General features: G+C 50.5%; 1 protein-coding gene across 2 annotated transcripts in view; it reads right to left on the minus strand.

Annotated features, from left to right (window-relative positions):
* GRIK3 (glutamate ionotropic receptor kainate type subunit 3) overlaps window positions 1-16,524 on the minus strand; it is a 113,867-nt gene that overhangs the window by 4,935 nt on the left and 92,408 nt on the right. For both annotated transcript variants that reach the window (XM_086764890.1, XM_086764889.1), the window contains exons 11-13: window positions 12,037-12,260; window positions 6,772-6,890; window positions 3,844-4,061 (exon numbers count right to left, since the gene is read on the minus strand). In XM_086764890.1, the coding sequence (XP_086621016.1) occupies window positions 3,844-4,061; window positions 6,772-6,890; window positions 12,037-12,260 (561 nt within the window). The remainder of the gene's footprint in view (window positions 1-3,843; window positions 4,062-6,771; window positions 6,891-12,036; window positions 12,261-16,524) is intronic.

Consider the following 16,524-nt stretch of genomic DNA (forward strand, 5'->3'; position numbering starts at 1 on the left):
CTTATTTCATAGAATCATTAGGGTTGGAAGGGACCTTTCAAGTCCATCCAGTCCAACCCCCCTGCCAGGAGCAGGGACATCTCCAACCAGATCAGGTTGCTCACAGCCCCGGCCAACCTGGCCTGGAATGTTTCCAGGGTTGGGGCATCCACCACCTCTCTGGGCAACCTGTTCCAGTGGGAATTTGTGGGAATTTGGATTATGTTACCTGAGAACATACCATACAAATAAGCAAAACCGTCTTCATTAGGCACAATAATTTGTTAGCAGCAATTTAGTAGTCAGTAAAGAGTGCACGTAAGCTGTGGTTATTTTGCTGGACTTTTTTGGTGGACGTTCTGTTTTGCCGGACCTCTGATTTTACAGCTTAAGTAGTTTACCTTAAAAAAATCCTTATTGGCGTTAGTTACTGGTTTGAACTGGTATTTGCTGTGCTGTGGCTAGGTGCAAATTTCTTCTCTATGCAGTCACCATTTACTTGTCTGGACTGCATAAAAGGAATCTGAGTCGGTGGCAGGCAGAGACCCTCCTGTGCCCCTGCATCCTCTGGAGGGTCCCCAGGCCCCCCCTCAGCCGCAACTTTGCTTTGCTGCTGAAGGCAGAGGAAGAGGAACTGCTTGGTTGCTCCAAAGCATTGAGATAAATGGCCTGACACCGCCTTCCTCCTGGCAGAGGAGTTCCAGAGTTGGGAACTCGTGAACATCTGAAAGGATGGAGATCCTCGCTAATAAACGAAGGCGGTGGTTTAACGCTGCTGATCGCTGCAGCCATGGTTCACACCACGGGGGCCGTGTCTCTCTCCTGCTTACACCGCTCCCACCGGTTCACTTGAGTGGAGCTTCTCCTCGTTTTGGTCGGGATAAATAACATCAGAATCTGGCCCGCTGTCCTCTGCATCTTAATAAAACCCCGCGTTAGGACTAAATGAGATGCACACAGGGAAAGCTGCCTGCCAGCCCCCCTGAATGCAGCAATTGCAGTGACACCGGGAACGCCTCTAAATTCATTCTTTGGAGTCACAGCTCAGAAGCTGCCGTTAATAACCGATGCTTCAAGAGCAGTCACCCAAATAAATTAATGGAATAGTTTAGAGGAGCCGCTGCGAGGCACCTTGCCAAGACATAGACGCTTTTTTATCAGTGAAATTGGCAAGAAAGTAACTTTCAGGCTTAAGATTTTCAATTCCAGCCTGTATGAAAAAATAAATTGATTTTCACCAACTGAAGATACTTACTCCTGCGGACTTAACATTTCTGTACAAGAGAATATATGTGTACACACGTACACGTGCTTCCACACTCGTACTCCAGACTGCCTGTTAAACCCGGCGTTTGTTCAGAGCCAGCATCCTTTGCAAGGTGTGAAGGCCTCCTGGCGTGATTTATCATGACCACTAGATGCTCTTCCTAAATTAATTGATCTGTGCTTATTCCTGTAACTCGATCTGCATTGCCAGGGAATAAATAGCTTCTCAGAATTTCTTATCATGAAGTCAAAATCGACCAATACGGTCGGTAAAACTCTCTTCTGCTTCCCATTTGCTGTAGCTGGATGGTTCAACTGCACAGGCAAAAAAAAATGGTGGGAGCACGATCGCTCGCTGTGGGTCTGCCCCAGAGATGTGTTTGGCTTGGTTCACAGGGACCTTCTGCAGTCGTGGCCCGGGGGTCAGCGTACGTGGTTTGCAGCTGCATTGACGCGGGGAAGCGGAGGAGCGAGTGCCTGATGTTGAATATAACTACTCGGGAACAGTCACGCAAGGAGCACGGTGCGATCTGGGCTAAGTCCTAGTGTACAATCCACAAATTGGGTACAGTCCCCGTCGGGACGCTGCCGTCAGCCTTTTGTCCCAGCAATGGCAGTGCCGTTTGGCAAAGACCCCGCCGAGGGGTGGGAGAAGCCCTGGCTCTCCCACTTTGTCTGTACACGGAGGAGAAGCGAACACAGCCTCCCACACGGGCACTCTCGCTGCTCTGGTAACGGAAAGGCTTGTCAGCAGGAGCATCCCTGAAAACTCATCTCCAAACAACAATAATAATAAAAAGGAAAATAATACTGCATCAATAAACTCTGCCAAATGGCCGTTAGAAGCCTGAAGAATGATTCTGATGGATAATGATATGAAACAATAAATGTACTGTGTTCTTGATTTTTAAAAAAGGCAGTTTCCTTTTATTCCCATGTAAAACTCTTACTGGAAAGAGCAGTTAAACACAGCAGTAAAAGTCTGTCTTTTCCTGGTAGCTCTTCTGGGTTTATATCGCTTTTGGAAGGTAATGCCATGCATCTGACCACGCCAGAGACAGAACTGCATGCACCAGCTCCGCTGCAGAAAGCAAGCTAACCAGCAGCACCCTGCTCTCTGTGCACCGTTCTCGTTTCCCAGAATTAATTAACGATCCGACCAAACCAAATGCTCCACGTTTCTTTACCAGTCTGTGTGGCTGCCTGACAAAGGGAGCATGGGGATTCAGAAAGTACAGTGGTTCCTTAACCAAGTCATAGCCAAGGCAAGCTGCAGAAGAATGGTGCTGTTCCTTGTTGGTAGAATTCAGCACGTTGGCTTCCTTTAACGAGTCTTGGCAATTAAACTGCTGACGGCCTGCTCTCGCTGCCTTTACCCCATGCCTATTCAAATTATTGCAGTATTCCAGGCATAACCTGTTTTTCAATGCATGAACTATGTTTGTCGCACTTTGGCCCGTATATTTCCTTCCGAATTAGGGTGACGGGAGGGAAGGAACGTTCTCCAGCGCCGCTGGCAGCAGAGGTGGGGGGGGGCAGCCCCCATCTGCAGCCGGAGGCTCTGCCCTGTCCGCGCTGCCGTTGCCTGGCTGATGAAGGGCCCAGGGAGAGCATCTCCAGCGGCCTCGGTCGCGCGCTGCAGCCAGGCCTGAGCGCTGACCGGCGTGCCCGGGGACCACGCGCTCCAAACCCTGCCTGCCCTGAACACGGCTTTTTGAGGTCATCGATGAATTTAAATTCCTCTCCAAGCCAGGGTGATCATTCCTTAGATTAATCACCCCTCATTTCTGTTCCTTTATTCTCTCTCTCTTTTTTAAAAAGTGTTTTTTCTTGGCCAGCTGTGGTTGCAAAGGTCTTTTTAAGTCTCTCAGTTTCTTTCAGTTTTTGAGGCAATAGCAAAATCTGAATGCTCTTAGCACCTCCTCTGCGGTATTGGCTAACTTCTGACATTAATTATGCCTTAAAGAGAAGAAATTAATGTAATTTGATTTTGATTCATTGGTGGTGTTACCTTGCACTGGGTTTCAGAGGTTAATAAAACTTGACTACATTAGCATGAATACCTGAAGGACAAGAAAGATACGTCTGCTGTAAAAAACACTGGTCAGGGAGGGCACTTTGCAACATCTGTCCAGGTTTAGGAGTTATTTGTTCTGTCCTCTGTCCCCGATGGCTGGCGGGGTCAGGCTCGAGGGCTCTGGGGAGCTGTTATTGCAGAGACAAGGAAGGAGGTGTGATGGGCAAGATGTGGAAATGGGGAAGATACTTTAGGGAACGTAAGATTTTTCTGTAGGGCTTTAATGTAAGATCCACCTGTCCTGTTGTGCCTAACGTGCTTCATTTTAGGGTGTCTGAGTATTGACTGGGTACAGTCTCTGAACCTGTAAAATCAATATAATTTTGTAATTCTGACTTCAGCTAGCAATGGGGAGAGGGGAAATTAGCCACAATGTGAATCGAGGTAAGCTAAATGGACAGGGGTCAACATCTTGGCAGAGATGCGAGACTGAAACAGCCTGCTTGTAAGGAGAACCAGTCTCTGGTTCTTTGTTCTCACTCCTGTTGGCCTGAGAGCATTGCATTTCTGCCTGGTCTTACCTTGAAGAAGGTCATGGTAGCTCCATCCTTCACTGCTCCGTACTCTATTTTTGTCTGCTTTGCCAAGTCATCTGCCGAGTCGATGGGGGATTCCATCCTCTCCACCGTCAGGAAGGCGGCAAGGTTGGCGGTGTAGGACGAGATGATAATTAGGGTGAAGAACCACCATATGCCACCAATGATCCGTGTAGACAGCGCTTTGGGCATCAGCTCGGAGCCTGGGGTGGGCGAGGGGGAAGGAGAAGAAGGGAGGAGGAGACAAACAGAAAGGACCTGTTTAATACATACACGCGTACATTATATACGTACACACGCATGTATCAAGGATTAGGTTTCACTGTCAAAACTGAAACAGCTACGCAATTAAAGCTGACTGGTTTTGAAGCAAATTATCCAGACATCTTGCATGCAAGGAAATCAGTGGGATTTTTGTAGCATTTGCAGAAAAACCCTCTCCCTTTATTGCTGACCTTGGGTGCAGTGCACAATTTACAGGAAACATTCAAAGTGAAGTAATTAACTAGGCTGCTTCTATGAGATTTAAATAGCAAGCCATTTATGAACTTTTAGGAGTGTTTTGTTCTGCTATTTAAAAAGTGCTTTGCTTTTATACGGATTACTTTTCAAAGGACTCACTCTAGGGAATGTGTTCAAATACACAAGGTTTAAAAAAAAATAATAAAAAAAAAATCAAACAGCCAGAGAAAGGAGCTATCAGGGTCCAGTACTTTGAATAGCGGTTAGAAGCAGGGAAGCAGGAGACGTTACAGCACAAAAGGTGTAACAGGTCTGGAATGGCTTTTGTTGGGCAGACATGAAGGACTAGATGGGTTGTGCTATTTTTGTATTTGCCCAAGACAACTTTTAAAGGCAGGAAAGAGCTGTGGGTTTGAAACCACTGCGTTCAGAAGATATATCCAGCCTGGAATTTGCAACAAAGATCGGGCTTTGCAGAGCAATTTGAAGCAGTGTGGCATCAAAGCGTGGCATGGAGCGTTGCTTTCTCCGATCTGAGTGCAGCGAGGAGGCACCGGGAAGCAGAGGAGCCGTGGATGTCGAGGGCCACTTCGCTGCTTCTCCAGCTCCTGCTTCTTTCCCGTTCCATCCCTTGCCCTTTGATGCATGGGATGGTGTGACATCAGTCTAGCTTTGAAATATTTTTCTTCTTAGATGCGGAATAGAGTTAAAAAGAATACAGCTCTTTTCATTTATCAGCATGCGATAAAAGGATGATTCATCCTGCTAAATCCTCTTGCTGGGAACTGTCACTGTCCATCAGGGCAGCCGAGATCTGGGAAGAATTTCCGTCGCCCGCTGCGGCAGGAGGAGCACGGAGCAGCGGGCTGTGCCTGCTGCCGGGCTGGTGCTGCGCTTCCTTCGCTCTCTGGGTATAACCACTGATACATGGTCAATTAAAGTGTGACGAATGTTTGACATTTTCCACTTAATTCTATTCCTGGATGTTCTGCAATTAGATCACAGCTGATTTTCATTCCTTATTCAGAGCTGCTCACAAGCTCCCCCTCTGCTGTCTTCCCATCGGATTTACTCTGCTCATTCCATCTCTGTTCCATTTGCTCTGTTCCCTCCATCTGTGAATGTAATCCCATCCACATCCCATTTCTACGGGGCCTGTCACTGCGGTGTTTTACACCAGCAGCACCGAACACGTTCTGTCTCGCGGGCAGAGCTGCCTGGAGTTGCTCCTCGCCATCCTCTTTGCCCCGGCAGCCCTCGCCCTGCGCCGCAGGAAGCTTCAGGCTGTTTCTCAACGTGCAGAATGACCGGATGAGGATGAGAATGGAGACAGACCAGAGGGCAAGATGCCCCGTCCTCTGTAAACGTTGATTGAAAACAGAGTGAGCCAGGACAGAGATCCTGAAATTAAACAAATCGCTTGAATTAACAGAAATAGGAATTTACAGATTCTGTGGAGTGCTGCTGAGTTTGGTGAATTAAACAGCTGAGGGAGACCGAGGCAGCGTTCCTGCTCGGGACATGGCGGGTGGGTGCTCCTCTGTGCGCCGCTGCAGCGGGACGCGTGCGAACATGCCACTGCTCCATCACCAGCCGCGTGCTTCCTGCTGACAGACTGGGGAGCTGCTCCTTCTGACACCTGCCAGAGCGTGCACGCTTCGTTAGTAGTAATTATTGTTAGCAGTGGCACGTGTGTGCTGGCAGCCAGCTGCAGCTATCGGGGCGAGCGATGAGTCTGGCCCTAGAGCTGTGGGGTGGGCTCTTGGGATGGAGGCTTGGACCCACAGAAAGTACAAATAGAGGCAGGTGTCAAAAGAAAAAGACTGAAAAGCTCCAGCCTGGGCTCCCACAGAAGAAATCAGATGGCTTTCTTGGCAGAAAAGCCCTAGGCCTTTTCCTGGGTGCGCCGGACAGGGCTCGGCGCTGGCGCGCGTCCTCCTCCGTTTCCCCATCCCAGCGGTGCAGGCAAACCCGCTCTGCGCTGGGCGTCTGCGCGGAGATGAAGTTCAAAGTGAGCGAATAACAGCAAACGCAGGCGCCAAGGCTGCAGATCACAGCCGCTTCCCCCCCGGTGAGATCCTGGTTTCATTAGCCTCTTGCTGGCCGTGGCCCCAGCCAGCGGCTGCCTGCCGTGCGGGCAGCTCCCCGGGGAGCGGTCCCTTGGGCACTGCGGCACCGTACGCGCGTCTCCACGGGGAGCAGCGGGCGCCCAGCGCTTCCCAGCACAGCGGGTCCCAGGAGGTGTCGGAGCGCTGCTTCCCCTCTCCCACCCCTCGCTGCCTTGGAGCGGGAGCCAGCAGCTGGTGCTGATGAGCGCTTCTGTGCCTGTTCGGGTGTTTTTATCTCGTTCATCTCACAAACCAAACACATTTTAAATTTAAAAAGCCACGACGAAAGGCCTGCACTGGGGAACCAGCGGGAGGGCGTGTGGGCGGAGGGGCACCCCCGTACCTTGCTGCATCAGTGCTCCCATCCCAAACCAGAAGCTGTTCAAGAGGGTGAAGTTGTTCTCCACGATGTCTGATCCTGGGTTGCAGGGGTGAGCATCGTACCACTCGTATGGGCTGAACCTGCAGCGGCACATGGAAAGCAAGAGCTCGTTAGTTGGGATGTGGCATGCATTTCAGGGGACTCTCCCGCTAGCGCACGTAGGAACCGGGGCGGGATTTAGGGAAGTGAGAAGCAGAACTTTCCACTGCCCTGCCAAGCAGGAATCCTGCAGGGTCAGGGCACCAGCACAGCAGTGGAAATTGGTGCTGGTTTGCTGTGAGCTGCTGCGATGCTTGGCCCCGTTGCAGGTGGTGGGAGAACGCTTACTCCCTGTGGGGACGTAGTTCCATGGACAGCCTGTAGTTCTTGGGGAAAACCGAAGGAATTTTCTACAATCATCTCCCTGCAAGTCCTGCCTAGGGTTGGGAAGCAAGCACTGCTACGAGCGTAGCTCTCTTAGGCGGGATCTGGGGAGGATGCTCAACAGGAGAGCTGCTAATATTTTTAGAGCTGTTTGTTTACATTTTCTAAGAGTCCCAAATTTTGCAAAGATTAAATTAAAAACATAATTGTTATAATTGCTTTTGAACTAAGCATTAATTATCATCTCCGCTTCCTTCTGAAATCCCTGTAGCTTCACAACAGCCCTTTCTCAAAGCCCAGCCCACAGCCTGTATTAGGAGAGATTTCTCTGCAGTTCTCTGCCAGCCGCGCTGCTCCCCAAGGAGATGTCTCGTTGCTTCATTCCACGGGCGCCCTCAGTCAGACAGCTGGATGGGTTTGCAGAAAAGAGCCACAGCTCTCTCCCAGGTTCCCCTCAGCACAAACACTCCCCCCGGCAGGCAGCTGCCGCAGGCTCTGCTCTGCGCAGGCACGCCGTGAGGCTCCGCTCGGAGCCCGACACGCGGGACGTTCCGTGAACACGGAGCCACGGTCCTTGGGCACGCAAAGCAGAGGAGGGGGTCTGTGAGAAAGGTCCCATCGTAGGGTGCAACGCACAGGACTTGTGGTTGTAGAAAAGTTTATCCTGGGTACATCTGTCCCAACCTTTGCTTCTGTTTTCCACATGCAAGATACAGGGGAATGACCTCTCCTTTCCCCTCCCTTTTGCCTTGCCTTTCCGCTGCGGGGACCTCTGCCCACGCTGCATTTGCAGCGTGCAGCACCAGAGCCCTCGCTCAGGCCGCGCCCTGCCAATCCTACCCCTTCGTCCAGTGACACCTGGGCCATCCCTGTTGCCCTCCTCCCTCTGCTTTTTGAAATTAAAAAAAATCAGAAAGGAAAGCAAGAATATGGCTGAATTTAGACCGGACTTTATGAGCTGCGTATTCCTTTAAACTTGCTGTAAAGTTCTGCCGGAGGTGTGTAAATGATGGCGCCTCAGCTCTTTCTGTCCAATGAAGCCAGGGTTCAAGAATTAGATGAAAACTTCCTTGGGCTGCCAATGAAAGAATATGAAACAGGAAGGGAGTTGGTAAGATCAAATGAGCCTGACAAGATGACACGCTGAAGAACTTCAAGGGCTCTGAGTGAAAACCTACTGGTGCTGCTCAAATTACAGAGAAATATTCAGAAAACTGCAAAGCAGCGACAGAATCTTCAGTGCTTGAAAAGCGAGTGGGACCATTAGAGGAACCAGAGGCGTAATGAAGGAAGGAGCGAGCGGAGCTCGTTGACCCCATGCAGCTGGAACCATAATAAATGGGGGTTCAGGATCCACCATGGGCTGGCTTCTCCCTTCCTCAGGTGCAGAATGGGGTCTGAGAAATATTTAATCAAAACCTACGATTATTTCCTTGTCTCTTCTTGGCCTTTTTGGCAGGGCAACAGGGGAGCATTTCAGAGACGATTTAAAGATCTAAGGCAAAATACTTTTGAGTCTAAATTGCACCTCTAAAGAAATTTGTTATGGACGACCCAGTCGTCATTGCAATTAAGATGGATGTCCAACCCACCTGCCCCATTGCGCACCCGGAGGTGATTAGCTGTAATTTGAAGGCCGTGTGAGGCTGAGGACGGATGGCAATTCAAACCAGCCAGCGGCACAGCCCACGTGCAACCTCGCACCAGAGCCACCGGACAAATTACCCCCACGAAGGCCTATGAATTGCTGGTGTTTATGGCTCTTTGGGGGCTAGGGTGGTTAGGGGCAGAGCTCCATCAATAACTAAGACTGATTAAAAGGGGAGATGGATCAAATACATCCTTTTTCTGCCTCTAAATAGTCCCTAAGTTGGTTTTAAGTGGCACTGACCTATGATTATAGCATTGGCAGAGGACTCTGGTGCCTAGTTCAGGAGACTCATGTTTCTGAATTAAGGCTTTGCTATTTTCACCGTGGTTTTCTCCTGAGAATTGAATTTTAAAGGCCTCACTGGGGTCAAAAGCAGATATTGTTTCCATTACCTCTGAATGCAGTAAATATTTTCTTGCTTTCCATCTCTATGTGTTGAAAGATCATTCCTGCAGAACCTTAATTACACCGAATACGTGGTGTTCTTTGAAAGAATAGGAAGACAGAAGAAATGTCAGGAGCAAAACATATGAAAAAGAAACATTTGCAATATTTTATAGGTTCAATTTAATCCGAAAAATAGCTTGATAGAGAAAAACTGTTGTATTACATCATACCTGCTATGATGTAGGGAGATTATGAGGCTCATTTCAGAACAAAACCAGAGACGAAAACACAGTTCTTCGGGTTTCCATCCCTCAACGCCAGGCACAAAGCCCAGCACAGCCAGTGGTTCAGACCCCCTTGCATTTGTTGTGCCGGGGCGGTCACAGAGGGGTGTCAAAGCAGACACCGGGCTCCTGATCGCGACTGTCGTGCGTTTGGCTGCCCACCTCTCTGGGCAGCGAGTGCCCTCCAGCGCCGGGCAGGGCCAGGGGACGTTATCGGTGGTACCTGGCTGGGGTGCCTGGGTGTCCGACTCGGTGGGTGGGGGCAGGCGCTGCGTGCGCGTTGCTGCCGACGGCGGAATGGGCTGCGCCGGGGCCCCCGACACTGGGCAGCCCGGCTGCTCTCTCAACCGAGCGCCTAGATTTTCCTCTTCGCACAGCGGCACTTAAGGAGTTTTCACATCAGGGCCGGTCCTTGTATTTCTTTCAGCCTTCCCTTAGTATTTACTGCAGTGAATTTCACGTGCAGAGACAATTTGTACATTCAGCATGCTTTGAAAGTGAGATCTGGACAATTTGGGCTGGATGCGGCCATCATATGAGTCGGGAAAAATAAACTCATGAACGTAAAATTGTGTTTGAATTGTCATTCCAAGCCGCACAAGCAGTCTAATACTTTATGGCATTAAAGCCGAAGACGTTATGGCTGCAGAGCCCATCTAGCTGTGTTCTGCATGGCTAACAGGACATAAAGCGAAGGAGTTCTATCAGCCATCGCAATATTTTTCCTTTTCGTAATTGCCTTGGGTTCATTTTCCCAGATAAGTATCATATCCTGCTCGGAGCGCCTGGTTCTCTCTCTGACACAAAGCAGAACCGCTGAGGACCTCATCCTGCCCCGCTGGGTCCCCCCCAGCCTTCCCAGGGGCTTCAGCGAGGCAGGACAAAGCCAGCGGCGGGGTTTTGCCGCACTGCCCTGCGTTTTGGGCGGCCCCTGCCTGCCGCCAGCCGCGGGGGTCTGCGAGGCAGAGCTGGCAGGAGGGTGCAGCGATGGGTTAGCGGCAACGTGACTCGTGTCCTCGCGTGAAATAGCAGAGATAACAGGTGCCGCCGTTTCTGTGCGTTACATCTCCTCCTCGTCAGGATGAACGGCGCTTTGCCGTCCCGGGTGACTCGGAGCACTGCTGCTGTCTGCTAGGCTGAGTTTACTTAGCTGCTGTTACGTGTAATTAGGATATTACATCGTAAACTCAGGAAATCATCTCTAAATGCTTCCACGGACCTGAGGGATGTTGAAAATGGCAGATTTGTTGTAACATGAGGGTTAATGGATTCTGGTTGCTGCAGTTTGGTGTTTAATCTTTACTTTGACTATCTGGCTGATGTCAGTGGATTAAACAGAAGCTGGTTTCTGAAGGCGGCTCTGAGGAAGGTCCAGGACAGCGGCCCTTGGGGGAAGGGGGTCTGCACAGAGCCCCAGCCCAAGGTAGGGGGGCAGCAGGGAGGTTTCTGAAGGCACCCCTGGCACAACTTGAACTGGAAGAAATGAGAAACGGGTGTCTAACTGCAGGTTGTGCTTAGGAGACTTCCCCGGGCGCGGTGTTTACACAAAATAGTTAAGCATCCAGCGAGGGCTGTGCGTGGGCAGGGAGGGCTGCCCAGCCGGAGGGAGGAGAGTGCTTTGTTTTGGTTTGAAAAGGTGGAATCACGCATTGAGAGCAGCCCTGGACTGCGTGTCCCGTCAGAGGCTCTGTGAAATTAATAACGCATGCAAATATATGCAAATCCTGCCTTTAAATATAGAGGTTTAAAACATGCTAATTAGATGCATATTAATTTGGTAAACAGCACATTGTCTGATCCGTAGCAACGGGTTCTCTGTTCTTTTGCTGTGGGGAAGGCTTTGTGGGAGCTTTGCTGGTGGAGGGTTCAGAGACAGGAGCTGAAAACGGTGTGGGACACGGGAGCTTTGTGTGCGGGATGGAGCGGAGAGGCTGGGCTTCTGCCTGGAGAAGGTGGGTGAGAAGCGAGCTGACAGGGGCACAAATGGTGAGTGATACAGAGCAGGAAAATTACCCTTCGTTATACCGGGGAGGTGCTAATGAGATGGAAAGGCAACAAAATTTTTAAAATCATAAAAGAAAATGCATTTGAAAATCTGCTAAATCTGTGGAACCGCCTGCCCTGATACGGCAGAAGAGGCTTACGGGTTTGTGTTAATAAAGCAAACAAACACCAGCACGCTTAGTGTGCTAAAGCAGTACAAAGGGTATAACGCAGGCTCTAGCTAGCGAAGAAGGAAGCCAATTTTCCCTGTGGATCACTTATCTTTTGATTTTCACCGTGGGGTTTGCATCACCTCCGCAACCACTCTGTGACACAGGTCCGAAAGGGAACAGGGCACAGGATTTGGGCAGTCGTGAGCAGCCCCGCGGCAAGAGACCAGCCTGCCCTTGGGTAGCGCACCACGAGTAATTCTATCAGTGACATGGCGTTAATGCTGCGGCTCCTGGGTGCTTGGATCCCTGCGACACAGCAGGCAGCAAAACGGATCTGAGCGTGGGGAGCGGGTCTTGTGGCGGGGTGGCACCGGCGTCCCCTTACCTGGCGATGACAAACAGCACACAGCTGACTCCCAGGTAGGCGAGGAGGATGTACATCCAAATGTCAGGAGACAGCGGGTTGAGGAAGGAGAAGACGCTGGGGTTGGTCCCGTTGGGCTTCCGGTACAAGATGCTGACCCCCAGCGTCATGAAGGGCTTGGAGAAGTCTATGGCTTTCTCCCGAACATGGGTGATGGTGAGAGGAGCAACAGCCAGGTCAGCTTTCTGTGTGCAATGCAGAGGGAGGGAGAGAAAGAAGGCATTAGAAACCGAGGCGCTTCTGTCCCCTTAGAAACATCCACAGCGGTCACGCTGCAAAAAAAAAACAACCCCAAAGTGCAGCCCTGGGCTTCCCCTCTCCCTTTGCAGATGGGGTACATCTGCCCTGTGCCCCTGCCAGAGCCGGGCTGGACCTCCTGCCCCCGTCCCGGTGCCCGGCACAGGCTGGACTCCACGTAACTGCTTCGCTTTGGAGTGCATTAGGCACAAGAACACCTGAGGTACGACAGGTGGAATGTGGAACTGATTTCATATGGTCCAGTTATTGCAAATATTTTCCGTCATGTAAACAAAACCCCGTCACGGATGCAGGGTCTCCAGAACACGCTGGGCGAGATCTGGGAAGCGGTGGTGTGGATGTGTTTGCCATCTTTAGGGGAGGTGTTCCAGGGTTAAGTCAGTGGGCTGGAGAGCAAAACGTGGTCAGTTGTTGCTCCCCAGGACTTTCATTGCCTAGATTCTGGGTCGGTGTTAGCTGGCAATACAGCGTGGGTTTGGTTTTTTGGCCTCCCTGTCACTGGTGCTGCCGGAGGAGCAGGTCGCAGAGGGAAGCCGCTCCAGAATGAAGCTGCAGGCAGCAATACTGCAGCAGCCTGAGGTGCAAGGTTCCGTTTCTTTCCCCTCAGTCGACTCATGACACAACCTGCAAGGCTCCTTCAGGGGAAGCTGAGCCGTAGGGTCGGAGTGCTGCTGTTTGGGAGTGGGCAAAACCTCACACGGTGCCCTTCGGCCTTTCTTCCGTGCGTATGGCTGCGAGCCCCACCAAGGGAATGATTCTGCTAATTAGTGGTGGGCTTCGCAGCTTATCATGCTGGAACTGCCCGAGCTGCAGGAGGAATTTCAGCTGAGCGTGTTCTTCATCCTGGCCTCTTGTATGAACTGCGTTTGTTTCTATTATTTCTGTTATTTAGTAATTTCTGTGCTGGATTCGGTACGGCCTCTTCCTGTTGGTTCGGAGCTGCATTAATTCCTCTCACTAAATATTCATTCAGGTTCTTAAAAAACCTCTCAGTAAATACATCCAGGGCTTGGGGTTTGCAGATCACTCTTGTGGTATCCTTGACTTCAGAGGAAATGCAGGCACATTTTGGAAGCTGAGCAGTGCCTCCGCCTGTGCCAGGTGCTTAGCATACCCCTGCAAGATTTATTTAACATCTGGTTTGAAAATTAAAATTCTAAATTAACCATGAGTGATAATTACCTAGAGATATAGTGGATTTGTCATTACTTGCAAACCTTAAATCAGTGTTAGCTGTCCTGCTAGGACATGCTTCATTCCAACAGAAACTACGGGTGCACTGTAGAAATTAGTGAAGTTCTCTGGCCTGGGTTGTGGAGGATCTTGTTTGACCTTGCAAATCTGTGATGAAAGTCAGTGGAATATTTTTAAATATGGGAATCTGGGCCTTTTTCTCTAAGGAGTTTCTACATGAGCCTGTATCCATCACATGCATATATATGTGTGTGATGAAAGGGCCTCCTCTCCCAGAAACCTAGCTTTAGGGGTCCTCAGCAGAAGGCTTTCAGGAATTCTCTAACAAGGGGATAACTATGAGGTTTTTTCTAACATGGTTCTTTAGCTGGGCTCTGCTTAGTTCCCTTTCCTTGTCGCTTTCCGAATGGAAATGTATTTAAAAATCAGCTTGGTACAGAAAGCGTCCATCTCACTCGCTAGCATTTGTCAAAACTTAGAGAAAATCTGTTCCCAGCGAGCCCTTCTGTGCCAGCTCTGGCTGTGGGGACACTGCTGAAAGCTGAAGGACAGTGGGTTTTAGAAGCGGACAGGCAGCGCTGGCTGCCCAGCTTGCGATGGTGCAGTTCTGCGCCTCGGGAGCAGACCCTGCGTCGCGGAGGATGGCCGGCGGATTTGTAGCTCAGCTGCTCTCCCCACGTTACAACACACTTGAGAATTTTGGCTCATCGGTCTCCGAAGTCACAAGGTGGAAATGGCAATAGAAATGCAGCGGCTTAGCTCCTCCATCACTTCTGCGTGGGTGTCCTGACTCAACAGGGAAAACCGAAGGAGATGCGGAAGGATTTGGCTATGGATTTTTCCGAAGGAGAAAACAGATGAGCAGTTCTGTGGTCAGCCCTCGCTAGCAACTGCCTGTCCGAGAGATGCTAAGCCAAATTTGTCAAAATGATACAGCAAGGTAAATAACAGCTCGGCGTTTATGCTTCACTGCAGAAAACAAAGAGAGAGAAATCTGCATGGATGCTCAAGGATCAAAACGCTTTTAGAGCAGAAATAAAATTTTACTGTGTCAGTTCAGCAGCTCCTGTGAGTTGATCACAGCCCCGTGTCCTTGGCAGTAAATGTCACAGGCAGGCGGGACGGAGCGTGTGTCAGGGAGCCCCGTCTGCTGTGGTGTCCTCAGCTATTAAAGGCAGTGCGGGACTGCACTTCGATAGCCTTTTTATCAATGCAGATTTTTCTGAAGGTGGCCTCTAATTAAGGGTTTGCTGACTGGGAGGATCTAAATCAAAACCCACCAAGGGTGACGCTTTCATTTGTCACGCTCTGACATTACAAATCGGGAAGTCAATTATCAAGCCCTGACTGCTTCCTTCCCTCAGCCCCAACTTTTATGCCGTTGCACAGAAAGATGGGTTTTATTAAAAATGAGGAATTCTAGCGAGTGCCAGTGGCTTAAAGGCCCTTATCCAGCAAAACCACTTAAGCGCATGCTTCTGTTTTACTGGAGCTTGCACACCTTCCAAGTCTTATGTATGGTCCTAAGTGTTCTGCTGAACGGAGGCCAAAAGGGTGAATTTTGCCAAGGCAGCTCCGCACCAAATGCAGCCACTTCTCTAACACACCTTGAAGGCTTTGAATCTCCTTACTCACCCAGTGTTACAGCGTTTTCACTTGGGTGGAACTGATGCGAGTTCACTAGGCGTTCAGTGGATGGAGGATCGTATTCTCTGCAGAGATATTTGGCTTTTATCAGAAAATGCTAAGTCTTATCTCCAAGTTCTCAGTTAGCACGGGAACGTGGCCTGCGGGGCAGAACAGCTCTTGCACAGCCACGGCCACTGTGGAAATCCCGCAGCATCCCCCCTCCGCCGGAGGAAAGCTGTGTGTGATGGCCGGTCACAGCAGAGCCCACAAACAGCATAAGCACCAAGATAAATATTTATTCGAGGAAATAAGCTGCCTCGGTGCTTATTTTGCCAATCTGAGTTAGGTATTTACATAAACTAATTACGTGTGTGCCTGAGGCAGGTAAATAGTGCATATTTTACGTATTTACTTGTTATTCAGGTGTCTGTCTGGCAGCACCGACGCTTTCATCCCTCAGCCTCTTCTTCCGCCACCACTGCCCGCGCAGGGACTGCAGCGCTTTTCCGTCCTCCGCTCCCACCGCCCTGCCTCGGGTCCCCTCTCTGCCCTCCTCCCGGCTTCGCTTGCTCGGCTGCGGTGCCCTGCTCCTGCACCCTGTCCCCCCACGGCAGCCCCTCCCCTCTTGCTGGCCAGGGCCAGGAGAACGCGCAGCGCGAGAAGTGATGCTCGGGGAGAGCGAGGTCGTGCCCGGCAGCATCCCTTGGCCTGCCGCCGCCTGCAGCGTGCGCAGGGGGTCAGCGCTAATTGTCTGACTCCGGCTCTTAATGGCTGCTCTTACAATTTCTGTCCTAATTTAGACATAATTTTTGTCAGTGAATTTATTTCAGTGGTGAATTAAGAACGGATGTCGACAGGGAAAACCTAGCGGTAAGCCGAAGAGGAGAAACGAGGCCCATGAAGTCCTGTTGGGCCTCTGGTGATCTTTTCTTTAGGGAAGGTCTGCAGAGAAGGAACTGCCGTTAATTGTACCTGAGGGATGTCAAAGGCTGCAGGATCCCACTGAGAAAGGCTGTATTTTTAGAGAGAAGCCCTGGCCTACGAGTGAGCAAGCCGGGGAGGGAAGGGCAGGTCCAGAGAGACCTAGAGAAGCAAGCAGAGACTCGGGCTCCCAGCGTGCGCTTCAGTATGCTTCCATCACCTGGATCACTGAATATGAGAAATACGAATCCACCCAATTAACGATGCCGAGCACAAAAGGAGAAATTGCAGCCAGCTGTTTTGGCTTATTTCCACCTCCTCCCTAACGCTGAGTTCCTGCAGTGTGGGAACAAGAGACGGAGCACACTTCATCCAGCAAAATTGTTTTTTCCCTGTTCCTGGCCGAGGGACTTCCAAATGAATCCCCAGCTCACGACACTTGAAATA

Source organism: Chlamydotis macqueenii, chromosome 22 (assembly GCF_036417535.1).
Source record: "Chlamydotis macqueenii isolate bChlMac1 chromosome 22, bChlMac1.mat, whole genome shotgun sequence".
NCBI classification, from domain to species: Eukaryota; Metazoa; Chordata; class Aves; order Otidiformes; family Otididae; genus Chlamydotis; species Chlamydotis macqueenii.